Source organism: Rana temporaria, chromosome 12, assembly GCF_905171775.1.
Source record: "Rana temporaria chromosome 12, aRanTem1.1, whole genome shotgun sequence".
In the NCBI taxonomy this organism is placed as follows: domain Eukaryota; kingdom Metazoa; phylum Chordata; class Amphibia; order Anura; family Ranidae; genus Rana; species Rana temporaria.
In genome coordinates, this window is record NC_053500.1 from 135759255 (window position 1) to 135785970 (window position 26716).

Genomic DNA, 26716 nt, shown 5'->3' on the forward strand with positions numbered 1-26716 from the left:
CCAGACTCAATAAAACCAGGGACAGTATGTAAAAATCTATGTGTTTTTTTTTTTTTTACATATGTCCTTGATATGTCCGAAACCGACATGCTTTTGATGTGAAAATCCAGAGATTTTAGCTGCCCCGCCTCTGCACTGCCTCCTGGCGTGGTGGCCCTCTGTAAGCCCAGGGGCCCCATAATCTTCTATTGCCCGGGGGCCCCATGAGTTGTCAGTCCACCCCTGGACTGACCTACCTGATTAGACCCAAATACTTCTCTCTGACCCAGATTCAAATCCCACTCTGTACCCCTTGATCATACCCCCCAAATCCTACACTGTCCTTCCAATCAGACAGACGCAAATCCCATCACGTACTAGTGCCTATCAGACTCATATCCCACTCAGCCCTCCCACCTGACCCATTTCTCACTCTGTCCCCCCCTCTCCCCTTCCCCCCATAATAAATCCCCCCCCCCTCAGTGCCCCCCTCTCTTAAACCTATACAGGTGGGGGTTAGCGGCAGTGCCGCACTGGAATTCGCATTAAGAGCTAAGAGAGAAATAAAAAAATAAAAAATAAAAGACAAAAACTCACAAACAAATTAGTCCCTCCCAGTACACCCTGATCAGACACAAATCCCTCCCAGTACTCCCTGATCAGACACAAATCCCTCCCAGTACTCCCTGATCAGACACAAATCCCTCCCAGTACTCCCTGATCAGACACAAATCCCTCCCAGTACTCCCTGATCAGACACAAATCCCTCCCAGTACTCCCTGATCAGACACAAATCCCTCCCAGTACTCCCTGATCAGACACAAATCCCTCCCAGTACTCCCTGATCAGACACAAATCCCTCCCAGTACTCCCTGATCGGACACAAATCCCTCCCAGTACTGCCTGATCAGACACAAATCCCTCCCAGTACTGCCTGATCAGACACAAATCCCTCCCAGTATTGCCTGATCAGACACAAATCCCTCCCAGTACTTCCTGATCAGACACAAATCCCTCCCAGTACTCCCTGATCAGACACAAATCCCTCCCAGTACTCCCTGATCAGACACAAATCCCTCCCAGTACTCCCTGATCAGACACAAATCCCTCCCAGTACTCCCTGATCAGACACAAATCCCTCCCAGTACTCCCTGATCAGACACAAATCCCTCCCAGTACACCCTGATCAGACACAAATCCCTCCCAGTACTCCCTGATCAGACACAAATCCCTCCCAGTACTCCCTGATCAGACACAAATCCCTCCCAGTACTCCCTGATCAGACACAAATCCCTCCCAGTACTCCCTGATCAGACACAAATCTCTCCCAGTACTCCCTGATCAGACACAAATCCCTCCCAGTACACCCTGATCAGACACAAATCCCTCCCAGTACTCCCTGATCAGACACAAATCCCTCCCAGTACTCCCTGATCAGACACAAATCCCTCCCAGTACGCCGTGATCAGACACAAATCTCTCCCAGTACGCCGTGATCAGACACAAATCCCTCCCAGTACTCCCTGATCAGACACAAATCCCTCCCAGTACACCCTGATCAGACACAAATCCCTCCCAGTACTCCCTGATCAGACACAAATCCCTCCCAGTACTCCCTGATCAGACACAAATCCCTCCCAGTACTCCCTGATCAGACACAAATCCCTCCCAGTACTCCCTGATCAGACACAAATCCCTCCCAGTACGCCGTGATCAGACACAAATCTCTCCCAGTACGCCGTGATCAGACACAAATCCCTCCCAGTACTCCCTGATCAGACACAAATCCCTCCCAGTACACCCTGATCAGACACAAATCCCTCCCAGTACTCCCTGATCAGACACAAATCCCTCCCAGTACTCCCTGATCAGACACAAATCCCTCCCAGTACTCCCTGATCAGACACAAATCTCTCCCAGTACTCCCTGATCAGACACAAATCCCTCCCAGTACGCCGTGATCAGACACAAATCCCTCCCAGTACGCCGTGATCAGACACAAATATCTTGCTGTACTCTCCGATCAGTGACAAAGCTCCTGCTGTACTCTCCAATCAGACACAAATTTCTTCCTGTTCTCCCCAATCACACACAAATCTCCCCGTATACTCCCCAATCAGACCCCGAACTCACCTGTTCTCTCCGATCAGACACAAATCCATTCCTGTACTCCCAGATCAGAGAAAAATCTCCTGCTGTACTCCCCGATCAGACACAAATTTCTTCCTGTACTCCCCCCGATCACACACAAATCTCCTGCTGTACTCCCCGATCAGACACAAATCTACAGGAGAGTCAGGACGCCCACTAACACACAGCTCCTTTCTCTATCTGCAACATAGAGAGCGTCCTGACACTCCTGGGGTCCAAGGGAGGGGGCGAGCACAACACTCCACACCAGGGAGAAAGCCTCGCATTACTGTGTGGAGTTACAGACAGAAGAACAGGAAGTGAGGATTTCTCAGAAGAAATAAGGACATTTGAAAGCAAAATGGAAGGATGAGGTAAGTGAAGGAGGACGGCACTAAGGTAAAGGAAGCTATTTAGGGAAAGAAATTCCTTTACAACCCCTTTAACTTCATTTGAAGACCCCAAATATCTGTGGAATTTCCCTCATCTATGTATATCTGGAGATCCTGATATCTGTGAAACATCCAAAGCTGCAATATCTTTGGAACATTCCTTCTTCTATATCAGGATATCCTGATATCTGTGTAACATCCCCTCCTCTATATACAAAGACCCTATTGTCTGTGGAATTTCCCTCTCCTATATCAGGAGACCTTGGTATCTGAGGATTATCCCCTCCACGATATCTGAAGACCCACATCACCTGTGGAACATCGCTGCCTCTATATCTGTCCACGTGGAAGAAAAATATATTTCTTTCCCATTCTGATGCTCGGTTTGAACTTTAGCAAGTCACCTTCACCGCGTCTAGATGCCTAAATGCATTGAGTTGCTGCCATGTGATTGGCTGGTTAACAATTTGTGTTTCCAAGCACTTAAACAGGTGTACCTAATAAAGTGGCCGGCGAGTATATAATAGGTATGTAAAGCGCTACGTAAGTTGATGGCGCTATATAAGTACCTAAAATAAATAAAATTGCACTTATGATAACCAGCAAGTCTGAAACAGATGTGCGCAGTTGATCAAAAATTGTTTTGTATTAGAGTGTATCTGTATTGTAAAAGGAATCATTTGTAGATATGCGCGTTCGTTTTCGTCTGGGTGCATTTCCGTCTGAATTTTTCTGGGATTTTCGCGTTCGTTTTAACGATAACGAATGCGCAGAATCTGAAATCCGACATAAAAATGCTTTTTTTTTGTTTAGTAACAGTTTGATACAGATAAACACTGTAGCTGCTGACTTTTAATAAGGACACTTACCTGTCCTAGGCGCCCGCGCCCCCCATGCCAAACCGGATCATTGCAGGTCCCGGGCCTCCAATCCTCAGTAAGGGAAACAGGCAGTAAAGCTTGCAGCTTCACTGCACGTTTCCTACTGCGCATGCGCGAGGCTTTGTAAATGGGTGGCTGCTCTCTGGGATACACACAGTTCCCAGAAGGCAGCGCACCCCATTCACAAGAAGGAGGATGCGGAAGAAGACCCACCGCGGATAAGGAAGAGGCAGATTAGGAACATCCGCATAGCAACAGGTATTTCGGGTGAGTATTATTATTTTTTGTTTTTTTGTTTTTTTGCAGCATTTTCCAGCAATTTTTTTTTTCAGGGTGGAACTCCACTTTAACTCTATTACTAGTGTCATACAACATTAGAATTCTTCTATAGCTTGTGGGCGGAGCATTTGACCGGAAATGTACGATTGCGGCGTCGTACAGTTTAGCTGCTCCGTCGACTCTTCTTAGAACATTCGACGGACATCATAAGCCTTCAATTGACAGATTCGACCTTAAAGGGGTTGTAAAGGTAAATGTTTTTTCACCTTAATGCATCCTATGCATTAAGATGAAAAAACATCCAACAGCACTGCCCCCCCCCTCCCCCGAACCCCCGTTTTACTTACCTGACCCCTCGAGAGTCCCACGCGCGTCCCCGTCATCCTCCTCGGTTCTCAGCCTGGTCGTTGATTGGCTACACTGGATGGATTGAAAGCAGCGCAGCCATTGGCTGGCGCTGCTGTCAATCATATCCAATGACGCTGCGCGCCGAGGGGCGGGACCGAGTGATACAGTCGGCGGCTATGGCCGTCGCTGTATCACGGGAGTGCGCCCGCAAGAGCTTTCCTCCATGCGAGCCGCCGAGGGACCCCAGAAGTCGTGGATCGGGGCCACTCTGTGCAAAACAAGCCACACAGTGGAGGTAAGTATAACATGTTTGTTATTTAAAAAAAATATATATATTTACTTTAGTGATCCTTTAATTCATTCGGATTTTCGGACGAATGCATTTTTTAACGAAACAAAATAGGTAAAAACGAATTTCCGGAGTAACTAAATGAATACATTTTTCGGACTAAAATGAAATTCCGAAACAAAATATTTCAGTGTGCACATGTCTAATAATTTGCACAACTCGTTCACTATCCTAAAATGTGAAATTAACCCTTTATTTCTTTTGTTGCTGCGCGATGCATAAAGATAAAAACAGCAAACCCTAAACTGAGATAAAATTAAGTGTTAAGCCGTGTACACACGATCGGTTTGTCCGATGAAAACAGACCGATAGACTGTTTTCATCGGTCAGACCGATCGTGTGTGGGCCCCATCGGTTTGTTTTCCATCGGTGAAATACAATAGAACTTGTTTTAAATTTGTCCTATGGATAAAAAAACGATAGAAAAAAACGATCGTCTATGTGGAAATCCACGCATGCTCAGAATCAAGTCGACGCATGCTCGGAAGCATTGAACTTAATTTTTCTTAGCGCGTCGTAGTGTTTTACGTCACCGCGTTTGGACACGGTCGGATTTTTTGACCGATGGTGTGTAGGCAAGACTGATGAAAGTCGGCTTTATCGGATATCCGACTAAATAATCCATCGGATTAGATTCCATCAGATATCCGATCGTGTGTACAGGGCATAATTGTGAAAGAGGGATTTGTGCTCCTTTGCAGTAATGCACGGGGTGATGCACAGCCACACATCTGTCTGTATTCACTGTGTCCACTATGAATATTCTATTCATCACCTCAACCCAATCACGGTGGACAATTGAAACCTTCCTATTCCTAATAGCATTGATCTGTTGTAGGAGGCAGGGAGAGATCTCTGATTGGCCGCTGTGAGTTTCTGCAGAGGACATAGCTCTGACCTGTCTGCTATCTGCTGCAGCTGGCAGTTTGTAGACAGTCTCTGCCAGAACACACCCACTTCCATGTCTCCTCGCTCCCCCTCCCAGGCTTCTTTCTTCCCATTCATGAGCTGCTCAGCATTAGACTAGCAGCTAAGGGAACCCCCTTCTCTTCACTGTCCTCCCCTATCACTTTCCCTTTCCAGGAACTGCCCAGGGCCCCCTTTGTTCTGCATGATGCCCACCTGCTGAGGAGTTGCTGCAGACTCCGAAGCCCTCTCTGGGATTACCATTTATCTCCATCCTTCCAGTTACTCGTGTTTCTACCTCTGCTCTGCGGTACAACCCCCTTCCTTTCTATCTAGAAGCCCTCGTCATCTGTGGATCTACCTTTACTTCATACATTAATATCCCTGGAACCTCTGAATCTACCATCTTCTCTATATACAGTAGCCCCCATCATCTACGGATCTACCATCTCCTCTATATCCAGTAGCCCCCATCATCTACGGATCTACCATCTCCTCTATATCCAGTAGCCCCCAATCATCTACAGATCTACCATCTCCTCTATATCCAGTAGCCCCCATCATCTACGGATCTACCATCTTCTCTATATCCAGTAGCCCCCATCATCTACAGATCTACCATCTCCTCTATATCCAGTAGCCCCCATCATCTACGGATCTACCATCTCCTCTATATCCAGTAGCCCCCATCATCTACGGATCTACCATCTCCTCTATATACAGTAGCCCCTATCATCTACGGATCTACCATCTCCTCTATATCCAGTAGCCCCCATCATCTACGGATCTACCATCTCCTTTTATATCCAGTAGCCCCTATCATCTACGGATCTACCATCTCCTCTATATCCAGTAGCCCCCATCATCTACGGATCTACCATCTCCTTTATATCCAGTAGCCCCCATCATCTACAGATCTACCATCTCCTTTATATCCAGTAGCCCCCATCATCTACGGATCTACCACCTTTTTCTACATACAGAGACCACCCACCGTCTCTGGATCCATCACCTCTTCTACATCCAGAGACCCTCATCATCTGAAGATCGGTCATCTCTTCTACATCCGGAGACCCTCGTTGTGTAGTGTAGATCTTTCAGAGACCTTCATCATCTGTCATCTCTTCTATAACCCCCCTTCTTTTCTATCTAGAAGCCCTCGTCATCTGTGGATCTACCTTTACTTCATACATTAAGATCACTGGCACCTCTGAATCTACCATCTCCTCTTATCCAGTAACCCCCATCATCTACAGATCTACCATCTCCTCTATATCCAGTAACCCCCATCATCTACAGATCTACCATCTCCTCTATATCCAGTAGCCCCCATCATCTACGGATCTACCACCTTTTTGTACATACAGAGACCACCCATCGTCTGTGGATCCAACACCTCTTCTAGATCCAGAGACCCTCATCATCTGAAGATCGGTTGTCTCTTCTACATCTTGAGACCCTCGTCGTGTGTAGATCTTTCAGAGACCTTCATCATCTGTAGATCTGTTATCTACAGATCTACCACCTTTTTCTACATACAAAGACCACCAATCGTCTGTGGATCCTACACCTCTTCTACGTCCAGAAACCCTCATCATCTGAAGATCGGTCGTCGCTTCTACATCTGGAGACCCTTGTCATGTGTAGATCTTTCCTCTCTTCTATATCCAGAGACCCTTGTCATCTGTAGATCTATTGTCTCTTCTGTAGACCCCGTCGTCTGTGGATCTACTGTCTCAACTATCTGATTCTTTATTATCTGTGGACCTACTTTGCCCTCACTATCATCAGAGGTGCTATCATCTGTGGATCTACCATGTCCTTTATATTTAGAGGCTCCCAAACATGTGTGGACCTGCCTCCTCTTATAATCTGAGATACCATCATCGGTGGAATATTCCTTCTTTATATCCAGAGACCCCTGTTATCTGTGGAACATCTCTCCTGAATATAGGTAAACCGTCAACATCTGTGGAATATCCCCTCCTCTGTATCTCAAGACCCCTGACAAGACCCCTGACATCAGTGGAACTCCCATACTCTATATCTGGAGACCCCTGACATCTGTGGACTATCCTTTTATATCTGGAGACCCCCATCAACTGTGGAACGTCACTTTCCCTAAAGACAGAGAACCCAATATCTGTGGAATATCCCTCCTCTATACCAGGAGGCCACAGTGTCTGTAGAACACCCCTTCCTCTATATACAGAAGTCCTGATATCTATGGAACATCTCTTCCTCTAAATCTGAAGACTCCAAAATCTGTGGAACATTCCCTCCTCTATATATAGAGTCCCCGAAATCTGTGGAACATCTCCTCCCATACAGGGGCCGCAATATCCATGGAACATTTTCTTCTCTATATCTGAAGACCCTAATACTTGTGGAACCTCTTCTCCCCTAAATCTGAAGACTCCAAAATCTGTGGAACATTCCCTCCTCTATATATAGAGTCCCCGAAATCTGTGGAACATCTCCTCCAATACAGTGGCCGCAATATCTGTGGAACATTTTCTTTACTATATCTGAAGACCCTAATACTTGTGGAACATCTCCTCCTTTATAAGTGAAGACTCTGATATTTGTGGAACTTCTTCTCCCCAAAATCTGAAGACTCCAAAATCTGGGGAACATTCCCTTCTCTATATATGTAGAGACCCCGAAATCTGTGGAACATCTCCTCCAATACAGTGGCCGCAATATCCGTGGAACATTTTCTTCTCTATATCTGAAGACCCTAATACTTGTGGAACATCTCCTCCTTTATAAGTGAAGACTCTGATATTTGTGGAACTTCTTCTCCCCTAAATCTAAAGTCTCCAAAATCTGTGGAACATCTCCTCCTCTACATACAGGGACCCAAATATATGTGGAACATCTCCTCTATATCAAAAGACTCTTGACATCTGTGGAAAATTCCCCTTCTCTATATACCAAGACCCCAATATCTGTGGAACACCTTCTCCTCCTTATCTGAAACTCAAATAATTGTGAAACATCTTCTCTTTCTCCGAAGACTCCAAAATTTGTGGAACATCTCCTCCTCTATACACAGGGACACAAATATCTGTGGAACATCTCCTCTATATCTAAAGGTCCTTGACATTTGTGGAAAATTCCCCTTCTCTATATACCAAGACCTCAATATCTGTGGAACACCTTCTCCTCCGTATCTGAAGACTCTCATAATTGTGGAACATCTTCTCTTTCTCCGAAGACTCCAAAATTTGTGGAACATCTCCTTCTCTATATACAAAGACCCCAATATCCGTGGAACAATCTCGCCTCTATATACAGGGACCCCGATATCTGCGGAACATCCCCTAGTCTGTATATAGAGACAGAATATCCCTACTCCATTTATAAAGACTGTGATATATGTGGAATGTTTGTCCTCTATATACAGAGACCCATATATATGTAGAAAATAAACCTTCCTCTATATCCGTAGACTCTAATATCTTCAAAATATTCCCCCCATTATATTTGGAGACCCTGAGATCTATGAAATATTCCCTCCTCTATATCAGGAGACCCCAAAATCTACGGGATATCCCTCTTCTACATCTGGAGACTCCTTCTTAATTCCAGGAAACATTTGACTATCATTCATTATTAAATACGCACAATCTATGGATGTGTCCCCTCCCCCCTTATTACCATGCCCATAACCTCTAATTTTCAGATATGATCGCCGATTGTTATCCGTTGTCACCCTGAGCCCATTAATATGTGGATGTGACCCCCCCTTCCTCTATCCAGTAACTGCACATTTTCCTTTTTTACATCTCATTTTCGAAGATTCCATATTGTGCCATGAGGAAGATTGCCCGAATTCCAAACCGATCTGTGCTGGTGGTCATTTTTTTCTTTTGCCTGTCCTCTTCTTTTCTTTATTTCATTTATGTGGCTCCAGGAATAGGTAAGAGACATTTATATATATCATTTATATGTGTGTGTTGATGGATGAATATTGCTAGTGATAGGGACTTAGCTTTAACCCTTTCATGAATAAGCCTTTTTCTGAGACTTGGTGTTTACAAGTTAAAATCCGTATTTTCTGCTAGAAAATTACTTAGAACCCCCAAACATTATATATATATATATTTTATTTTAGCAGAGAATCTAGAGAATAAAATGGTGATTGTTGCAATATTTTATGTCACACGGTATTTGTGCAGCAGCTTTTTTTTAAACGCAACTTTTTGGGGGAAAATTTACTTTCATGAATTAATTTTTTTTTTTAAAAGTTAAGTTAGTAAATTTTTTGGTATAATGTGAAAGATGATGTTACGCTAATTAAAAATATATCAAACATGTCATGCTTTATAATTGCACGCACTCGTGGAATGGCGACAAATTACGGTATCTAAAAATCTCCATAGGCGACGGTTACATTTTTTTTTAAGGTTACCAGGTTAGCGTTACAGAGGAGGTCTAGTGCTAGAATTATTGCTCACGCTCTGACGATCGTGGCGATACCTCACATGTGTGATTTGAACACCGTTTACATATGCGGGCGCGACGTCCGTGTGCGTTTTCTTTGCTGTGCGAGCTTGCGGGGGACGTGGGCGCTTTACATTTTAATTTTTTTTTCTTATTTATTTTTACATTATTAAATTGTGTTTTTTTTTTTAAATATATCACTTTTATTGCTGTCACTAGGAATGTAAACATCCCTTGTGACAGTAATAGGTGGTGACAGGTATTCTTTATGGAGGGATCGGAGGTCTAAAAGACCTCAAATCCCTCCTTTACACTTCAAAGTATTCAGATCGCCAAAAACTGCGATTCTGAATACTGTATATATACTGTATATATTTTTTGAGATGGGAATGAGGGACGCCTATCAGCAAGAGCATTCAGGCATAGGACACACACCCTTGTCATGCCCCCTTAAAGGAGACTTGTACAGAAAAACAAGATTGGTTGAACCCACAATTGCTTTTTTTTGCCACTACTATTCCTTTATATTGGCTTTTAAAATTTACAAATGCAGCAATTTAGAAATCAGGTGAAAGGTTTAGCGCTGGAAAACACTTTTTGATAGATAAAAAGTGCATTATATATATATATATATATATATATATATATATATATATATATATATATATATATATATATATATATATATATATATATATATATATATAAATGAGGGACGAATGAGGGACAGAGGGACATTGCTCCAAATCAGGGATAGTCCCTCGAAATCAGGGACATTCCCTTGAAATCAGGGAAATTGCCTTGAAATCAGGGACAGTCCCTCAAAATCAGGGACAGTTGGGAGCTATGCCTGTGAAAGTAAAATAATACGTAGAAGACTTCATGCAAAGCAGTCATTATGATATGTTGGTGGCTCCTCGTCTTGTCCGGGTGTAATAGATGGTTCCTCCACCCATGCATGGAGATCAATACTTTCCTGTTGGGGGACAGGATGTCTGGTCACCCTAGAGTAAGACTTTGGCTCTGCCTGTTTTTCCTGCCTCCTAGCCTCACATCTAAAATAAGCCTTATGCCCCGTACACACGATCGGAAATTCCGACAGCAAAAGTCCGATGTGAGCTTTCGATTGGAAATTCCGACCGTGTGTATGCTCCATCGGACTTTCATCCGATCGTCTGTAGCCATTCCGATGCGCAAAATTCCGACGCATGCTCGGAAACAATTCAACGCATGCTCGGAAGCATTGAACTTAATTTTCTCGGCTTGTCGTAGTGTTGTACGTCACCGCCTTCTTGACGGACGAAAGTTCAGAGAACTTTTGTGTGACTTTGGCCCAGATTCTCAAAGGGCTTACGACGGCGCAACGCCATTTGTGGCGTCGTAAGTCCTAATCTGGGCCGTCGTATCTATGCGACTGATTCTTAGAATCAGTTACGCATAGATATCCCTTAGATCTGACAGGTGTAAGGCTCTTACGCTGTCAGATCTTAAATGCAATTTTTTTCCCGCCGCTAGGTGTCGCCTCGTCTTTTCCCCGTCGTCTATGCAAATTAGCTATTTACGCGAGATTCCCGAACGTACGCGCGGAGGACGCAGTGAATTTACGACGTTTCCGTAAGCGTAAACTTGCCCCTGCTATATGAGGGGCAAGTTTACGAAGGTCCGTCGTATGCCATGTTAAGTATGGCGTCGGGTCAGCGTCGGCTTTTTCCGTCGTTTACGTTGTTTTCCTAAGTCGTCCGCGAATACGACTTTACGTCAATGACGCTCACGTCGGCGTCATTGACGTTTTCCGTCGTGAGCTGGAGCAATGCGCACTGGGCTATTTTTCCGCCTGGCACATGCGCAGTTCGATCGGCGCAGGGGCGCGCTTAATTTAAATACAAGCCGCCCCTTTTGAATTACGCAGCCTTACCCCGGGCCATTTACACTACGCCGCCGCAAATTACGGAGCAAGTACTTGGAGAATACGGCACTTGCTCCAGTAATTTGCGGCGGCGTAGTGTAAATGGCTTACGCTACGCCGCCGCGGATTCTACAAGAATCTGGCCCTATGTGTATGCAAGCCAAGCTTGAGCGGAATTCCGTCGGAAAAACCATCCGAGGTTTATCTGACGGAAAATCCAATCGTGTGTACGCGGCATAAGGGAAGATTGGACACCTCTGGAAATCCACTGGGCCCTAGGCTACTGCCTAAATGTAAGACTCAATGCCGGTAGAAGTATCTCTTTCTATTAGATGGTGAGGGAGTGCTAGAGAACACTCTGGGTGGCTCTGGGATTACAATATAAGCACACAGGTCCCCAGGTTACGGCGCCTTTTTTTTCCTGCTCTCGCAGTCTGCTTTCTGTGCAGTGCTGTGGTGTCCCCTGAGTCCTATTTATCGGCCTCTGAGCAAGCGGAAAACAGCAGGTAAGGCAATTATAAAGCCATGATAACAGGAGGAATCACCTGAACACTGAACCGCAGACAACATACAACCATATTATACGTGCAGATGAGTGGAAGGGCTCAAGTGAAGTTCAGAGGTTTAAGTGTAATAAGCTAGTATAGGTGTTGGGGCCTATGGTGACTGAGTGGAGTAGGGCCCGTTCACATTATTGTAGGGCGGTAAATTTGCAGTAACCCACCATCCAGGCGATGTAAAAAATAATAAAATAAATAAAACAGAAATAGTTATTCCTACAATGGAGGTCCATTCCAGTGGCAATAAGGGAGTTAATTTAATTTTGGAGAGACTTCTTCTTACTTCCTGTTGCATCTTTGGAACAGGAAGTGAAGGGAAGTCTTCCCAGTAGGACACAGCAGAAAACAATACTGGTAGGTTTTAGTTTTGGCTTTAGATGCCATAAGAGGGAGCTGCGGTGGCTCAACGCGATTGGCACTGCGCTGACAAGCCATTCACCTCTGCAGCTAGGGGTTCGGATCCCGGTCTCGGCTACATGTGAATTGAGTTTGGTGGTCTCAGCCCGGCTCCCGGTGGGTGTGCTATGCGAGGTAAGCCTGTGCTTAGTACGCCCACCCCCCTCCCACAAAAAACACCACACTTACACGCACTCGAAATTGAGTTAACATGCACGCACTTTGACCACGCGGTCTCTAAAAAGAGTTTGAAGCCCAGTTGGGCTTCAAAGCGGAGCAGGTAGGGCGGGCTGTGTGGGAGGACCCCCTCACACACCTGCCATTGCCACCCAGGGCATGGAGAAAGGTGGCAGATTGCCGCTGGGCCTGCCTACTCCCAACTCCTGCAGTCCGGCTCCTCTCTCGAGAACACGCACAAAAAAAAAAAAAAAGATGAAGCCATAATGTGAAGTATTAGGGCTGTATACAGGTAAAAGTACAGAGGAGGGGCCACAGGGAACCCATCTGTAGACACGACAGAGGATAGAGGTGCCATAGGAGTATACAGGAGGGAGAATGGAGGGGCCATATGAGTATACAGGCGGGAGGATAGAGGCGCCATAGCAGTATACAGGAGGGAGGATGGAGGGATCATATGAGTATACAGGAGGGAGGATGGAGGGGCCATAGGAGTATACAGGAGGGAGAATGGAGGGGCCATAGGAGTATACAGGAGGGAGGATGGAGGGGCCACAGGTGTATACAGAAGGGAGGACAGAGGGGCCACAGGTGTATACAGAAGAGAGGACGAATGGGCCACAGGTGTATACAAAAGGGTGGATAGAGGGGCCACAGGTGTATACAGAAGGGAGGACAGAGGGACCATATCTGTATACAGGAGAGAGGACGGATGGGCCACAGGTGCATACAGAAGAGAGAACAAAGGGGCCACATGTGTATACAGGAGGGAGGGGGCCACAGGGGACCTGTCTGCACTCCTCTCATGTGTCTTATCCATTATTCATCCCCAGCCTTCTGCTTCATGTCATGTAACATGTTCTTCTCTCACTGTGTGTAAGACATTTAATCAGTTGGTGTGAATTCGCTATCTTTGTATTTCTTCATCATCGTCCTCCAGCTTCATGCCCTATTTGGGGGGGAAGAATTGCCAGTAAAGTGTCCGTTTTCTTCCTCCATTCCTTGAATGGTTCCCCATCTCTCAGTAGATCCCACAAGCAGAACCTCCTTGTCCTCATCTCCTCGTAGTTATCATCACCGCCATTGATAGTACATATGGAGAATGACAGATTCTGATTGGTTGTAATAACTTTCCCTCATTGTTTGGAGGAGAGAAAAATGTCTGTGTTTGCCTAACAGCCAATCAGATTTCATGCAGCATTTTATCTACAGAGTTTGCAGTGAAAGCAGCTTTCTGATTGGCCGATCTCCTCCATCCTCCCCAAGATACTGATACAATGGGAAGCTCAGTACATGACGTCTCCTTGTTGTGTCTCCGCAGTGAACACCTATCTTTTCATGATGCAAGCTCGTGGTATCCTCATACGGGAGAACATGCGCACTATAGGAGCACAGGTGTATGAGCAGATGGTGCGCAGTGCGTACGCACGGAGGAACAACAGCAGTAATGACACAGGTAGGTACACAGGGGTGACCACAAACACACTGAGGGCTGGGAGTCAATCCACAGTGTCCCCCATCTTAATACGACACATCCCTGTCCAATCACAATGCATGTGTCCAGGGCAGCCTTCTCACAACTGTTAGGGCCCCTTACAAAGCTTTAGGCAGGGCCCCCCTGGAGCAGAGAATCGGGGAGGGGGGGGGAGGGGTGCTGATGAAAAAGTGTATTCTCTTCTCTCCTGACGCAAGATAATATGCGGGGGGGTGGGGGTGGGGACCATCGGGCCACTTACAGGTGTAATGCAAAAAAGGGAGGGGGCCAGCCGACTGACAGCTAAATGTAAAAACAAGAATTGGCAGCAATAAAAGAAAAAAATCGGTAAAAAAACTGCGTGGGACCCCCCTCCCAATCTATACCAGGCCCTTTGGGTCTGGTATGGATTTTGGGGAACCCAACGCCAAATTTATTTAAAAAAATGGAGTGGGGTCCCCCCAAAATCTATACCGGACCCTTATCTGTGTATGCAGCCCAACAAGTAAGAAAAGAGAGGGACAAGCGAGCGCTCCTGAACCATACCCAGGTCACATGCCCTCAACATGGCTCAGGCTCACAGGCTCTGCCCCCCCCCCCCCCCACCTAAAGCACCTTGTGCCCATGTTGAGAACACCACCATGAAACTACATGATCAATGCATCTTATGCAGGTGAAAAACAAAAGCTGAAGGTTTATAATGCCTTTTTACATTTCCCAGGGTACCCATCGAGTGTTCTCAGTGGAAGGATAATGAATGCTAACTCTTATTTCCTGAAACTCACAATGGAAGTGGCAGTTCTGATATATAAATATCACATTCAGGTTCCTGATCATACCTTTCCATCTGTGTTTTTCTTCAGAATATCCCATCTATTTCAGCAACAATGACTCCTATATTCAGACCACGACTTTCCTTCCCGAAGACTTCACCTACCTGCCGCATCTTCAGTGCCCGGAGCGCCTCCCGTTCATGAGTGAGTCAAGAGATCGGTGACCAGTAGGGCACCATTGTGATCGACACTTGGCCTGTATAAGTTATTTACTTCTGAAGCCCCATAAAAGCAAATCTAAATAATATGATATACCAGTGTTGCCAACCTACCAGATTGAAATTTACTGGCACGACACCCAAAATTTACTGGCGCAGCCACGTTTTTACTGTCCTGTCACAAAAGTTACTAAATTACATTTTTAGGTGCAAGTTTCAGTATTTAGGCTACAAACAAGTACGCTAGGCAAATAGCAATGTGATTTAAGGTAGATATTAAGGTAAAAAAACATATTTTTGTTATTTTCGATATAATAAGGGCAAATTATTTAGTCAAATCACCCCCTGCCTCCATCCCCCTCTGCCACCAACACCCCCTGCCTTCACCCCCCTCTGCGGTGCCACAATCTCCCCCTGCCTCCAATCTCCCCCTGCCTCCAATCTCCCACTGCCTCCAATTCCCCCCTGCCTCCAATCTCCCCCTGCCTCCATCGTCCCCTGCCTCCACCCCCCTCTGAGGTGCCACCAACAACCCGTCTCCATCCCCACCCTCTGCAATGCCACCATCCCCCTCTGCAGGGCCTTCAATCACCCCCTGCCTCCAATCTCCCCCTGCCTCCAATCTCCCCCAGGCCCCCTGCCTCCAATCTCCCCCAGGCCCTCTGCCTCCAATCAACCCCTGCCTCCATCGTCCCCTGCCTCCATCCCCCTCTGCGGTGCCACCAACAACCCCTGTCTCCATCCCCCACCCTCTGCGGTGCCACCATCCCCCTCTGCGGTGCCACAAACACCCCCTGCCTCCAATCTCCCCCTGCCTCCCTTGCCCCCAGCCTCTATCCCCCTCTGCGGTGCCACCGCAGCCACCATCACCCCCTGCCTCCAATCTCCATGTGTAGTCCCAAGCCAAACAGATCTTGACTATTTTTACTGCCACATTCCCGCAACCACGGACATTTACGAACGGGGGAAAAAGTGCCCGTTTTTTTATGGACTGTCCGTAAAAATACGTACGGTTGGCAACACTGTGATATACTGTATCAAATAATCTGGACTATAGGTGCGCGTGTTCCTCTTGACTTCCTCTCCAACTGTAATGCTGCTCTGGAAGAGCACCACCTGCAGTGGAGAAAGTAGACTGCACCTGCCTACACTCTTCTCTATAATGGGGCACTGACAGATTCACCAGTAATTGTCCTTTTTCCCCCCCCCCCACAATCTAGAAGGCCCCATGGAGGTCAACGTGAGTGAAGTACAGTTGAGTGACATCCAACAACTCTTTGATGAAGACGCCATCAAACTGGGTGGTCACTGGAAGCCCAGAGACTGTGTCCCACGTTGGAAGGTAAGGACCAAGTTTTAAAGATATTGGGCCAGATTCTCGTACATCCGCGTATCTTTGCGCGGGCGTAACGTATCCGATTTACGCTACGCCTCCGCAACTTAGACGGGCAAGTGCTGTATTCTCAAAGCACTTGCTCCATAAGTTGCGGCGGCGTAGCGTAAATCGGCCGGCGTAAGCCCGCCTAATTTAAATGTGGGACAGGGGGGCGTGTTTTATGTTAATGCTATGTGACCCGACGTGATTGACGTTTTTTACTCACGGCGCATGCGCCGTCCGTAGAAATCTCCCAGTGTGCATTGCTCCTAATACGCCGCAAGGACGTATTGGTTTTGACGTGAACGTAAATTACATCCAGCCCCATTCACGGACGAGTTACGCAAATGACGTAAAAATTTTAAATTTCGCGGGAACGACGGCCATACTTAACATTGGTACGCCGCACTTACGCCACCATATAGCAGGGGTAACTTTACACCGGGAAAAGCCTAACGTAAACGGCGTAACTGTACTGCGTCGGCCGGGCGTACGTTCGTGAATTCGCGTATCTAGCTGATTTACATATTTCGACGCGTAAATCAGCGTACACGCCCCTAGCGGCCAGCGTAAATATGCAGTTACGATCCGACGGCGTAAGAAACTTACGCCTGTCGGATCTAAGGGAAATCTATGCGTAACTGATTCTAAGAATCAGGCGCATAGATACGACGGCGCAACTCAGAGATACGACGGCGTATCTGGAGATACGGCGTCGTATCTCTTTTTAGAATCTGGCCCATTCTATCTAATTGCCATCAGGATAGCCACGTCTATAAGAGGGAGCTTATGAGCCATGACAACCCCCCCCCCCCGTTTTACTTACCTGAGCTTGTTCACCTGCTCGGCTCGTCCACGGCGTCCTCTTCTCCACTGCTTCTCGGAGTTGATTGGATAGATTGATAGCAGTGCAGCCATTGGCTCCCGCTGCTGTCAATGAAATCCAATGATGCAGCCACCGGGGGGCGGGACCGAGACATACACTCTGTGTCTATGGACGCAGCGTGTATGAGACGGGAGCGCGCCTGCAAGGGGTTATTTATTGTGGGTAGGAGTCGAGAGAGTCGCCGTGGGACCCCAGAACAGGAGAATCGGCCACTCTGTGCAAAATGAACTGCACAGTGGAGGTAAGTATGACATGTTTGTTTTTAAAAAAAATTATTAACCTTTACAACCCCTTTAAGGATTCAGCATACCAAGACATTTTGGACAATTTCATGCTCCCAACTTTGTGGGAACAGTTTGGGGACGGCCCCTTCCTGTTGCTACATGACTGCACACCAGTGCACAAAGCAAGGTCCATAAAGACATGGATGAGCGAGTTTGGGGTGGAGGAACTTGATTGGCCTGCACAGAGTCCTGACTTCAACCTTATAGAACACCTTTGGGATGAAGTAGAGCAGAGACTGCGACCCAGGCCTTCCCGTCCAACATCAGTGCCTGACCGCACAAATGCTCTTCTGGAAGAACGGTCAAGACACACTCCTAAACCTTGTGGACAGCCTTCCCAGAAGAGTTTAAGCTGTTATAGCTGCAAAGCGCGGGGCCAACTCAATATCGAACCCTACGGACTAAGACTGGGATGCCATTAAAGTTCCTGTGCGTGTAAAGGCAGGTGTCCCAATACTTTTGACAATATAGTGTATCTTGTATTACCCATGTCTCCAGGTTGCCATCCTTATCCCATTCCGGAATCGACATGAGCATCTCCCGGTTCTGTTCAGACACCTCATTCCTATGCTGCAGAGACAGCGACTGCAATTTGCCTTCTACGTCATCGAACAGGTAAGAGAACAGCACTCCGTCCATCTCTTGTCCTGCTGAATTCGTGTTTTGTATTGATTAACCAAAGTATTGGTAAGATTATTTCATACTGAATAGATCAGATACTGGTCCTGGTCCAGATTAGAGATTATCTATTAGTTTACTTTTTTTTCAGCTGCTGTCATTTGTGTTTAAACATTTTTTTTTTAGCTCTCCTTATTGACTAAACAACATTTACAAAGTGGAGCATAGTACAAGAAGAGTGCAGTTGGTTGATACAAGGCTGACCAATGTTGGTGTATATGGCACTTCTCTGTAATTTATAAAGAACACTGCTGACACCTAGTGGAGAAAGAGAGTTTTGCCAAGGTTATGATATCACCTTCAGCTTTAAGAGGAGAAGGTGTGACAGCCATCTACTGTCTTCACCTCAGTCCTGTGATTCCCCTACCTTAGATCTCTTATCCTCCATCATCAGATCTTTGATCCCCCAACCTCGGATCTTTGACCTGTGATTTTCCCATCCTTAAATCTCTGGTCCCCCAACCTTGGATCTCTGATTCTCCAGCCTTGGATCTTTGATCTCTCAACCTCAAATCCCAGACGTCCCCACCTTGGATCTCTGATTCCTCAACCTTAATTTCCAGACCTCCCCACCTTGGATCTCTGATCCCTCAACCTCAAATCCCAGACCTCCTCACCTTGGATCTCTGATCCCTCAACCTCAAATCCCAGACCTCCCCACCTTGTATCTCTGATCCCTCAACCTCAAATCCCAAACCTCCCCACCTTGGATCTCTGATCCCTCAACCTCAAATCACAGACCTTCCCACCTTGGATCTCTGATTCCCCTAACGTGGATCTAATAATCTCCCTATTTTAGATCACTGGTCCCCCAACCTTAGATCTCAGATCCCCCTACTTCATATCCCTGAACTCACAATGTCAGAATCAATCTTGGATCTCAGGTAGCTCAACCTAAGATTTTTGATCCCCTACCTTTTGATCTCTGACACCCCAACCTCGGATCTCTGGTTCCGGTACCGCAGATGACTTTTCCTACTACCTCCAATCCCATCATTTCCATCCTCTTTATTTCTTGTGTATGACATTGGGAGGATGCTGGTAAGGAAAAATTGTATTCCTAAAATTCCATAGAACTTTAGTCCTCAGTACTTACCGCACTGTCCCAACAGCTCGCTGACTTATATTGTTTTTTCTTTGCAGACAGGGAATCAGCCATTTAACCGTGCAATGCTCTTTAATATCGGCTTTATTGAAGCAATGAAGGATTTGGATTGGGACTGTCTGATATTTCATGACGTTGACCACGTTCCGGAGAACGACCGCAATTATTATGGCTGTCAGAATATGCCACGGCACTTCGCCGCAAAGCTGGACAAGTATATGTACCTGTGAGTTCCCCTGTGTGACTTTGCCTTTGGTAACTTCCCCTTTTAAAAATGCGATGTGCCTGGCTTCCATGCCGACCCTCTGAATTGAATACTTTGACTCTGCATCCAGAACAAGGATGCAGATATGGATTTCTGACTTTTCTCTGACTTTCTTGATCTGCATTTCTCAGGTCAGTGACTTGTGGGAGGGTGCAGCAGCAGTAACTCATACACACATAGGGCCGATCCTAGGCAGGGTGCACAGGGTACTTTGCACCCAGGCGCCTGCAGAGGTGGTGGCGCTGAAGTGCCAGAGTTCTCCCCTCCCTCCTTCTCTCCTTCCCTCCTTGTTTGTGTCCGTCCAGAGCTAGTGTTCTGAGCATAGATGTGTGTCCGTCTAGAACTGATGTGTGAGCATAGGGTAGCCATCCAGTCTGGCAGTGCTCGGTGGAGGGGCCGCTCCTCTTCCTGACACAAGGGTTCTAGTTTTCAGTGGCTGCTGAGTGCTGATGTGCAGGAATTAATTCCTCACACTGGGAGTCTTGGATCCCGCACTGTCTCCACCAAATCCAGTTGGAATGCTTCCCCCTCCCATCTCTATCTTGGGCTGCACAGAGAGAGAACCGAGGTGAGTCACAGTGTTCATTGTGCTGTGTGCTGGGGGGGTGGTATCCCCAGCATCCCTTTACACATGCTCTGGGCTGCCCCTGCTCTAGATGTTTTATGGCATGATAGATTGCATAGGATACACAGCCCCTGCCCATCCCCTGTACTATGTCTGTAGTCTCTGACCATCTCCTGTACTATGTCTGCAGTCTCTGACCATCTCCTTTACTATGTCTGCAGCCTCTGACCATCTCAGGTACTATGTTTGCAGTCTCTGACCATCTCAGGTACTATGTTTGCAGTCTCTGACCATCTCCTGTACTATGTTTGCAGTCTCTGATCATCTCCTGTATAATGTCTGCAGTCTTTGACCATCTCCTGTACTACGTCTGCAGTCTCTGACCCTCTCCTGTACTATGTCTGCATAAAGTACTCTGCTTCTCTTCCTGTATTTTATTTATTGTTAAGAGATCGTGTAAGGATCCCAGGTTAATGAAGATTTTGTGGGGGGCATATCTGTGGTTGAGTCATTGCCATAGAAACATTTGTAAAGGGGAGTTAGTTAAAAGACCACGCCCATGTGGGGGCGCCAGAAATATTTCTGCACCCAGGCACCTGTGACCCTAGGATCGGCCCTACACACACAGTTCAGTTGCAAGAACTTGTAGTCAGAATACAACTAAACACAACAAGCCCGGCAGAAGGCAGCCCAACCAGGAACACTCACAGGTGAACAGCAGAGTAGATCTCAGCCAAGCTTACAGCATCTGTCTTGAGGGTTAGAAATGCGGCCTAGCTGGTCCCAGCCAGAGGGTAAAAGGTTTCCAGGAGGAGTACCAGATCCCTATTCTTTCCCTTCCCGTCTGGAACCTTTCCCTGCTGCTATTACTGTCCCTGACAGACAGGTGATCTGTCCCGACACTAACAACATGTCAGTCTAGGGAGGCATGGACGTAAATAGACTCTGCCTGACACCAAGATGGCCACCAGAGTCACATGGGCTGTCAGCATCCAACCTGAACGCTGACCCTGTGACCCAGGAAACCATAGAGGAACCATGTTCCCCTTGACTTCCTCTGCCTCTGCACTGCAGCTGCAGCTGAGCGCCACCTGCAGTGGAGAAAATAGACTGCACCTGCCTACAGACTGAGAAAGTACTAAAGCTATAGGATCAGCATGGTGATCAATATAGTTCTTATAAAAGTTGTACTGTAAATCTCTTTGCTCTCATAGGCCATGTCCTCTATATTCAGACATGCCCTTTCTGCCAGCTAATAGCTGCTCTGCTTTCTGTATTCTCCGCCCAGGCTACCTTATAAGGAGTTTTTTGGAGGTGTGAGCGGCCTGACGGTGGAGCAGTTCCAGAACATTAATGGTTTTCCTAACGCCTTCTGGGGTTGGGGCGGAGAGGATGATGACCTCTGGAACAGGTAAGACCAGCAGAGAACTGGGATGGTCAAGAACTGGAGAGGCTAAAGGAGAAGCCAGCGGACACACAGCACTTCCTGTCCAATCACCACTATGGTGTATAACAAGCTCAAACATGACTCTTCTCTCCTTCCCAGGGTGCAGTATGCCGGATACAACGTGACACGTCCAGAAGGTGATATTGGAAAATATAAGTCCATTCCCCACCACCACCGAGGAGAGGTCCAGTTTCTGGGGCGGTAAGTCTGCTGCTTATAAGGAAAAAAATCATATTGTGTTGGTCAAAAACAGGATGCAAAACTATTTTGAGATTCGATTCCTGCAAGCAGAAGACTCTGGCCCGGATTCACATACATCGGAGCATATTTATGCCGCCGTAGCGTATCTCATATACGCTACGCCGACGTAGCGCAGAAAGGCAAGCACCGAATTCACAAAGCCAGTGCTGCCAAATCTGCACTGGGTTTCCTTGGCGTAAGTCGTCGTAAGTGGAAGTGAGCGTGAGCCATGCAAATGAGGCGTGACCCCATGCAAATGATGGGCCAGACAGATACGAATAACGAACGGCGCATGCGCCGTCCCGTGGACGCATCCCAGTGCGCATGCTCAGAATCACGTCGGAACAAATGCCTAACATACGACGGATCACTGCCTACGGCGTGAACGTAACCTACGCCCAGCCATATTCACGTACAACGTAAACAACGTAAAATACGACGGCTTTTGTTCCCTGGTCCATACCTTTGCATGGGTTGCGCCTCATATATGGGGAATAACTTTACGCCGGACTACGACTTACGCAAACCGTGTATATTATGCGCCGGGCGCAAGTACGTTCGTGAATCGGCGTATCTCCCTCATTTGCATATGTGCATAGAAAATTTATGGGAGCGGCAAATGCGCCCAGTGTAAATATGCGCCCACGATACGACGGCGTAGGCAAGTTACGTCGGTCGTAGGAAGCCTATTTTTAGGCGTATCTTAGTATGTGGGTCGACGCATAGATACGACGCTGCACATTTGTACTTACGTCGGCGTATCTTGAGATATGTCGGCGCAAGTGTATGTGAATCCGTGCCTCTGAGTTTAGATCTGGGTGAGGAAGGAATTTCTTGTCATTAACAACATCCTGCTGGGTTGCATTCAGGGTCATGTGACTTAAACCTGGTATGTTAGGTCAACGGCCTTTACCTCAGCTGCCATGGCATTAGGTCATGTGACGTATGATTGCTGAATTCTTCATCATATGATTGCTGAATTCTTCATCGTATGATTGCTGAATTCTTCATCGTATGATTGCTGAATTCTTCATCGTATGATTGCTGGATTCTTCATCGTATGATTGCTGAATTCTTCATCGTATGATTGCTGAATTCTTCATCGTATGATTGCTGAATTCTTCATCGTATGATTGCTGGATTCTTCATCGTATGATTGCTGAATTCTTCATCGTATGATTGCTTAATTCTTCATCGTATGATTGCTGAATTCTTCATCGTATGATTGCTGAATTCTTCATCGTATGATTGCTGAATTCTTCATCGTATGATTGCTGAATTCTTCATCGTATGATTTCTGAATTCTTCATCGTATGATTGCTGAATTCTTCATCGTATGATTGCTGTATGATTGCTGAATTCTTCATCGTATGATTGCTGAATTCTTCATCGTATGATTGCTGAATTCTTCATCGTATGATTGCTGAATTCTTCATCGAAGGATTGCTGAATTCTTCATTGTATGATTGCTGAATTCCTCATCGTATGATTTCTGAATCCTTCATTGTATGATTGCTGAATTCTTCATCGTATGATTGCTGAATTCTTCATCGTATGATTGCTGAATTCTTCATCGTATGATTGCTGAATTCTTCATCGTATGATTGCTGAATTCTTCATCGTATGATTGCTGAATTCTTCATCGTATGATTGCTGGACTCTTCATCGTATGATTGCTGAATTCTTCATCGTATGATTGCTGGATTCTTCATCGTATGATTGCTGAATTCTTCATCGTATGATTGCTGAATTCCTCATCGTATGATTGCTGAATTCTTCATCGTATGATTGCTGAATTCTTCATCGTATGATTTCTGAATTCTTCATCGTATGATTGCTGAATTCTTCATCGTATGATTGCTGAATTCTTCATCGTATGATTGCTGGATTCTTCATCGTAGGATTGCTGAATTCTTCATCGTATGATTACTGGATTCTTCATCGTATGATTGCTGAATTCTTCATTGTATGATTGCTGGATTCTTCATCGTATGATTGCTGAATTCTTCATCGTATGATTGCTGAATTCTTCATCGTATGATTGCTGAATTCTTCATCGTATGATTGCTGAATTCTTCATCATAGGATTGCTGAATTCTTCATCGTATGATTGCTGAATTCTTCATCATAGGATTGCTGAATTCTTCATCATAGGATTGCTGGATTCTTAATCGTATGATTGCTGAATTCTTCATCGTATGATTGCTGAATTCTTCATTGTATGATTGCTGTATGATTGCTGAATTCTTCATTGTATGATTGCTGAATTCTTCATCGTATGATTGCTGAATTCTTCATCGTATGATTGCTGAATTCTTCATCGTATGATTGCTGAATTCTTCATCGTATGATTGCTGAATTCCTCATCGTAGTATTGCTGAATTCTTCACCGTATGATTGCTGAATTCCTCATCGTATGATTGATGAATTCTTCATCGTATGATTGCTGAATTCTTCATCGTATGATTGCTGAATTCTTCATCGTATGATTGCTGAATTCTTCATCGTAGGATTGCTGGATTCTTCATCGTATGATTGCTGAATTCTTCATCGTATGATTGCTGGATTCTTCATCGTATGATTGCTGAATTCTTCATCGTATGATTGCTGGATTCTTCATCGTAGGATTGCTGAATCCTTCATTGTAGGATTGCTGAATTCTTCATCGTATGATTGCTGAATTCTTCATCGTATGATTGCTGAATTCTTCATCGTATGATTGCTGAATTCTTCATCGTATGATTGCTGAATTCCTCATCGTATGATTGCTGAATTCTTCATCGTATGATTGCTGAATTCTTCATCGTATGATTGCTGAATTCTTCATCGTATGATTGCTGAATTCTTCATCGTATGATTGCTGGATTCTTCATCGTATGATTGCTGAATTCTTCATCGTATGATTGCTGGATTCTTCATCGTATGATTGCTGGATTCTTCATCGTAGGATTGCTGAATCCTTCATTGTAGGATTGCTGAATTCTTCATCGTATGATTGCTGAATTCTTCATCGTATGATTGCTGAATTCCTCATCGTATGATTGCTGAATTCCTCATCGTATGATTGCTGAATACTTTATTGTATGATTGCTGAATTCTTCATCGTATGATTGCTGAATTCTTCATTGCACGATTGCTGAATTCTTCATCGTATGATTGCTGAATTCTTCATCGTATGAAGCTGGATTCTTCATCCTGTGTTTTTTTTCCCCCTTCAGTTACACTTTACTAAGAAGATCCAAAGAGCGTCAGAACATTGACGGCCTGAACAACCTGAAGTACTCTCCGCAAATCACCTATGAAAATTTATATAAGAACATCACGGTAGAGCTAACCCCGGAGCTGGCTGTGGTGAGTGATTATTGAACTCAATAGAGATCTTTACTTCCTGACCAGACGGATCCTTCAAAGCGTATGAAATGGCGCAGGCTGCGGCAGGCTCGGATAGACACTACCATCTTCGTCGTGGAGCTGGCCGCCATAGAGGCAACGCTCGCTGGAAACGAAGGACAGCCTCGGCGTCCACAAGGCACCTGCATATTACCAGATGGAAGACTTTCTTTGGGGAGGACTTTGTACCTGATATTTCAAATATATCTATCTCGATGTATGCAGATATTTATAACTTCTTACAGAAGTGGCAGTATACGGTATATAAGCTTCATTTCCTGTTTACATAGATGGGAGAAGTCAGTATTGTGAACCGCTCCTCCTCCAGCTCCCGTGTCCTCGGAAATGTCATACAAGGGGTTATCCAATATGTATAATAAGATAGGGGGGGGGGGGATACATCTTCAATTGTCACAAGAAGAGGAACTTTCGAGGAACTGCAAAAGTTACACTCCATGAGCCCAAGCTGCTTTGCCAACAGGGGGCGCAAAGAGTCGGGAGGGCACCTCTCCCATGGGGAGGATATTGAGGTTTTACTGTACCATCAACACAGATCTTTTCATTGGTCTCATTTCTCTTATTTATTGAGCAGGGTGGACAGTGTCTTATGATGTGTGTAGTGGGTGAAGGACCAATGGCCATCACATAGGCTGTAGCGAGGCTGTAGGCTCCATTATGTGTCCCATAGGGTCCTGGTAGATGGCAGAACATAGGCTTTGTACACCTGGACATTACTATAGCTAGGTGCGCACAAATAGCTGGATTCAGGTAGGCGGGCGCATCTTTGCGGCGGCGTATCGTATTTACACTACGCCACCGTAAGTTAGCAAGGCAAGTACTGTATTCACAAAGTACTTGCCTGCTAAGTTACGGCGGCGTAGCGTAAATGGGGCCGACGTAAGCGCGCCTAATTCAAATGAGGATGTGGGGGGGCGTGGTTTATGTATATGAAGTGTGACCTGACGTGATTGACGTTTTTTAAGAACGGCGCATGCGCCGTCCCTGTACATATCCCAGTGTGCATTGCGGCTAAGTACGCCGCACGGACATATTGGTTTCGACGTGAACGTAAATTACGTCCAGCCCTATTCACGGACGACTTACGCAAACGACGTCAAATTTTAACGCGGGAACAACGGCCATACTTAGCATTACTAGTCCAGCTATTTGATGGAATAACTATACGCCTGAAAATGCCTTACGTAAGCGGCGTATCTGTACTGCGTCGGCCGGGCGTACGTTCGTGAATCGCCGTATCTAGTGA

At 45.9% G+C, this 26716-nt stretch overlaps 1 protein-coding gene across 1 annotated transcript; it reads left to right on the plus strand.

Annotated features, from left to right (window-relative positions):
- Positions 1 to 5359: 5359 nt before the first annotated feature.
- On the plus strand, positions 5360 to 26279 carry B4GALT5 (beta-1,4-galactosyltransferase 5). Its single transcript, XM_040330858.1, has 9 exons — positions 5360 to 9189; positions 14074 to 14208; positions 15090 to 15203; positions 16438 to 16559; positions 18261 to 18377; positions 19584 to 19771; positions 21664 to 21786; positions 21922 to 22023; positions 25281 to 26279. Exons 1-9 carry the CDS (start codon positions 9084 to 9086, stop codon positions 25426 to 25428), a joined length of 1155 nt encoding a protein of 384 aa, XP_040186792.1. The 5' UTR covers positions 5360 to 9083; the 3' UTR covers positions 25429 to 26279.
- The last annotated feature ends 437 nt before the right edge of the window (positions 26280 to 26716 follow it).

Excerpts from the sequence above, each read along its gene's own strand:
- B4GALT5 (XM_040330858.1), top strand. The coding sequence starts at position 9,084 with ATGAGGAAGATTGCCCGAATTCCAAACCGATCTGTGCTGGTGGTCATT. Across the intron at positions 9,190-14,073 it reads TTATGTGGCTCCAGGAATAG|TGAACACCTATCTTTTCATG; the intron begins GTAAGAGACATT and ends GTGTCTCCGCAG. Across the intron at positions 15,204-16,437 it reads GGAGCGCCTCCCGTTCATGA|AAGGCCCCATGGAGGTCAAC; the intron begins GTGAGTCAAGAG and ends CCCACAATCTAG.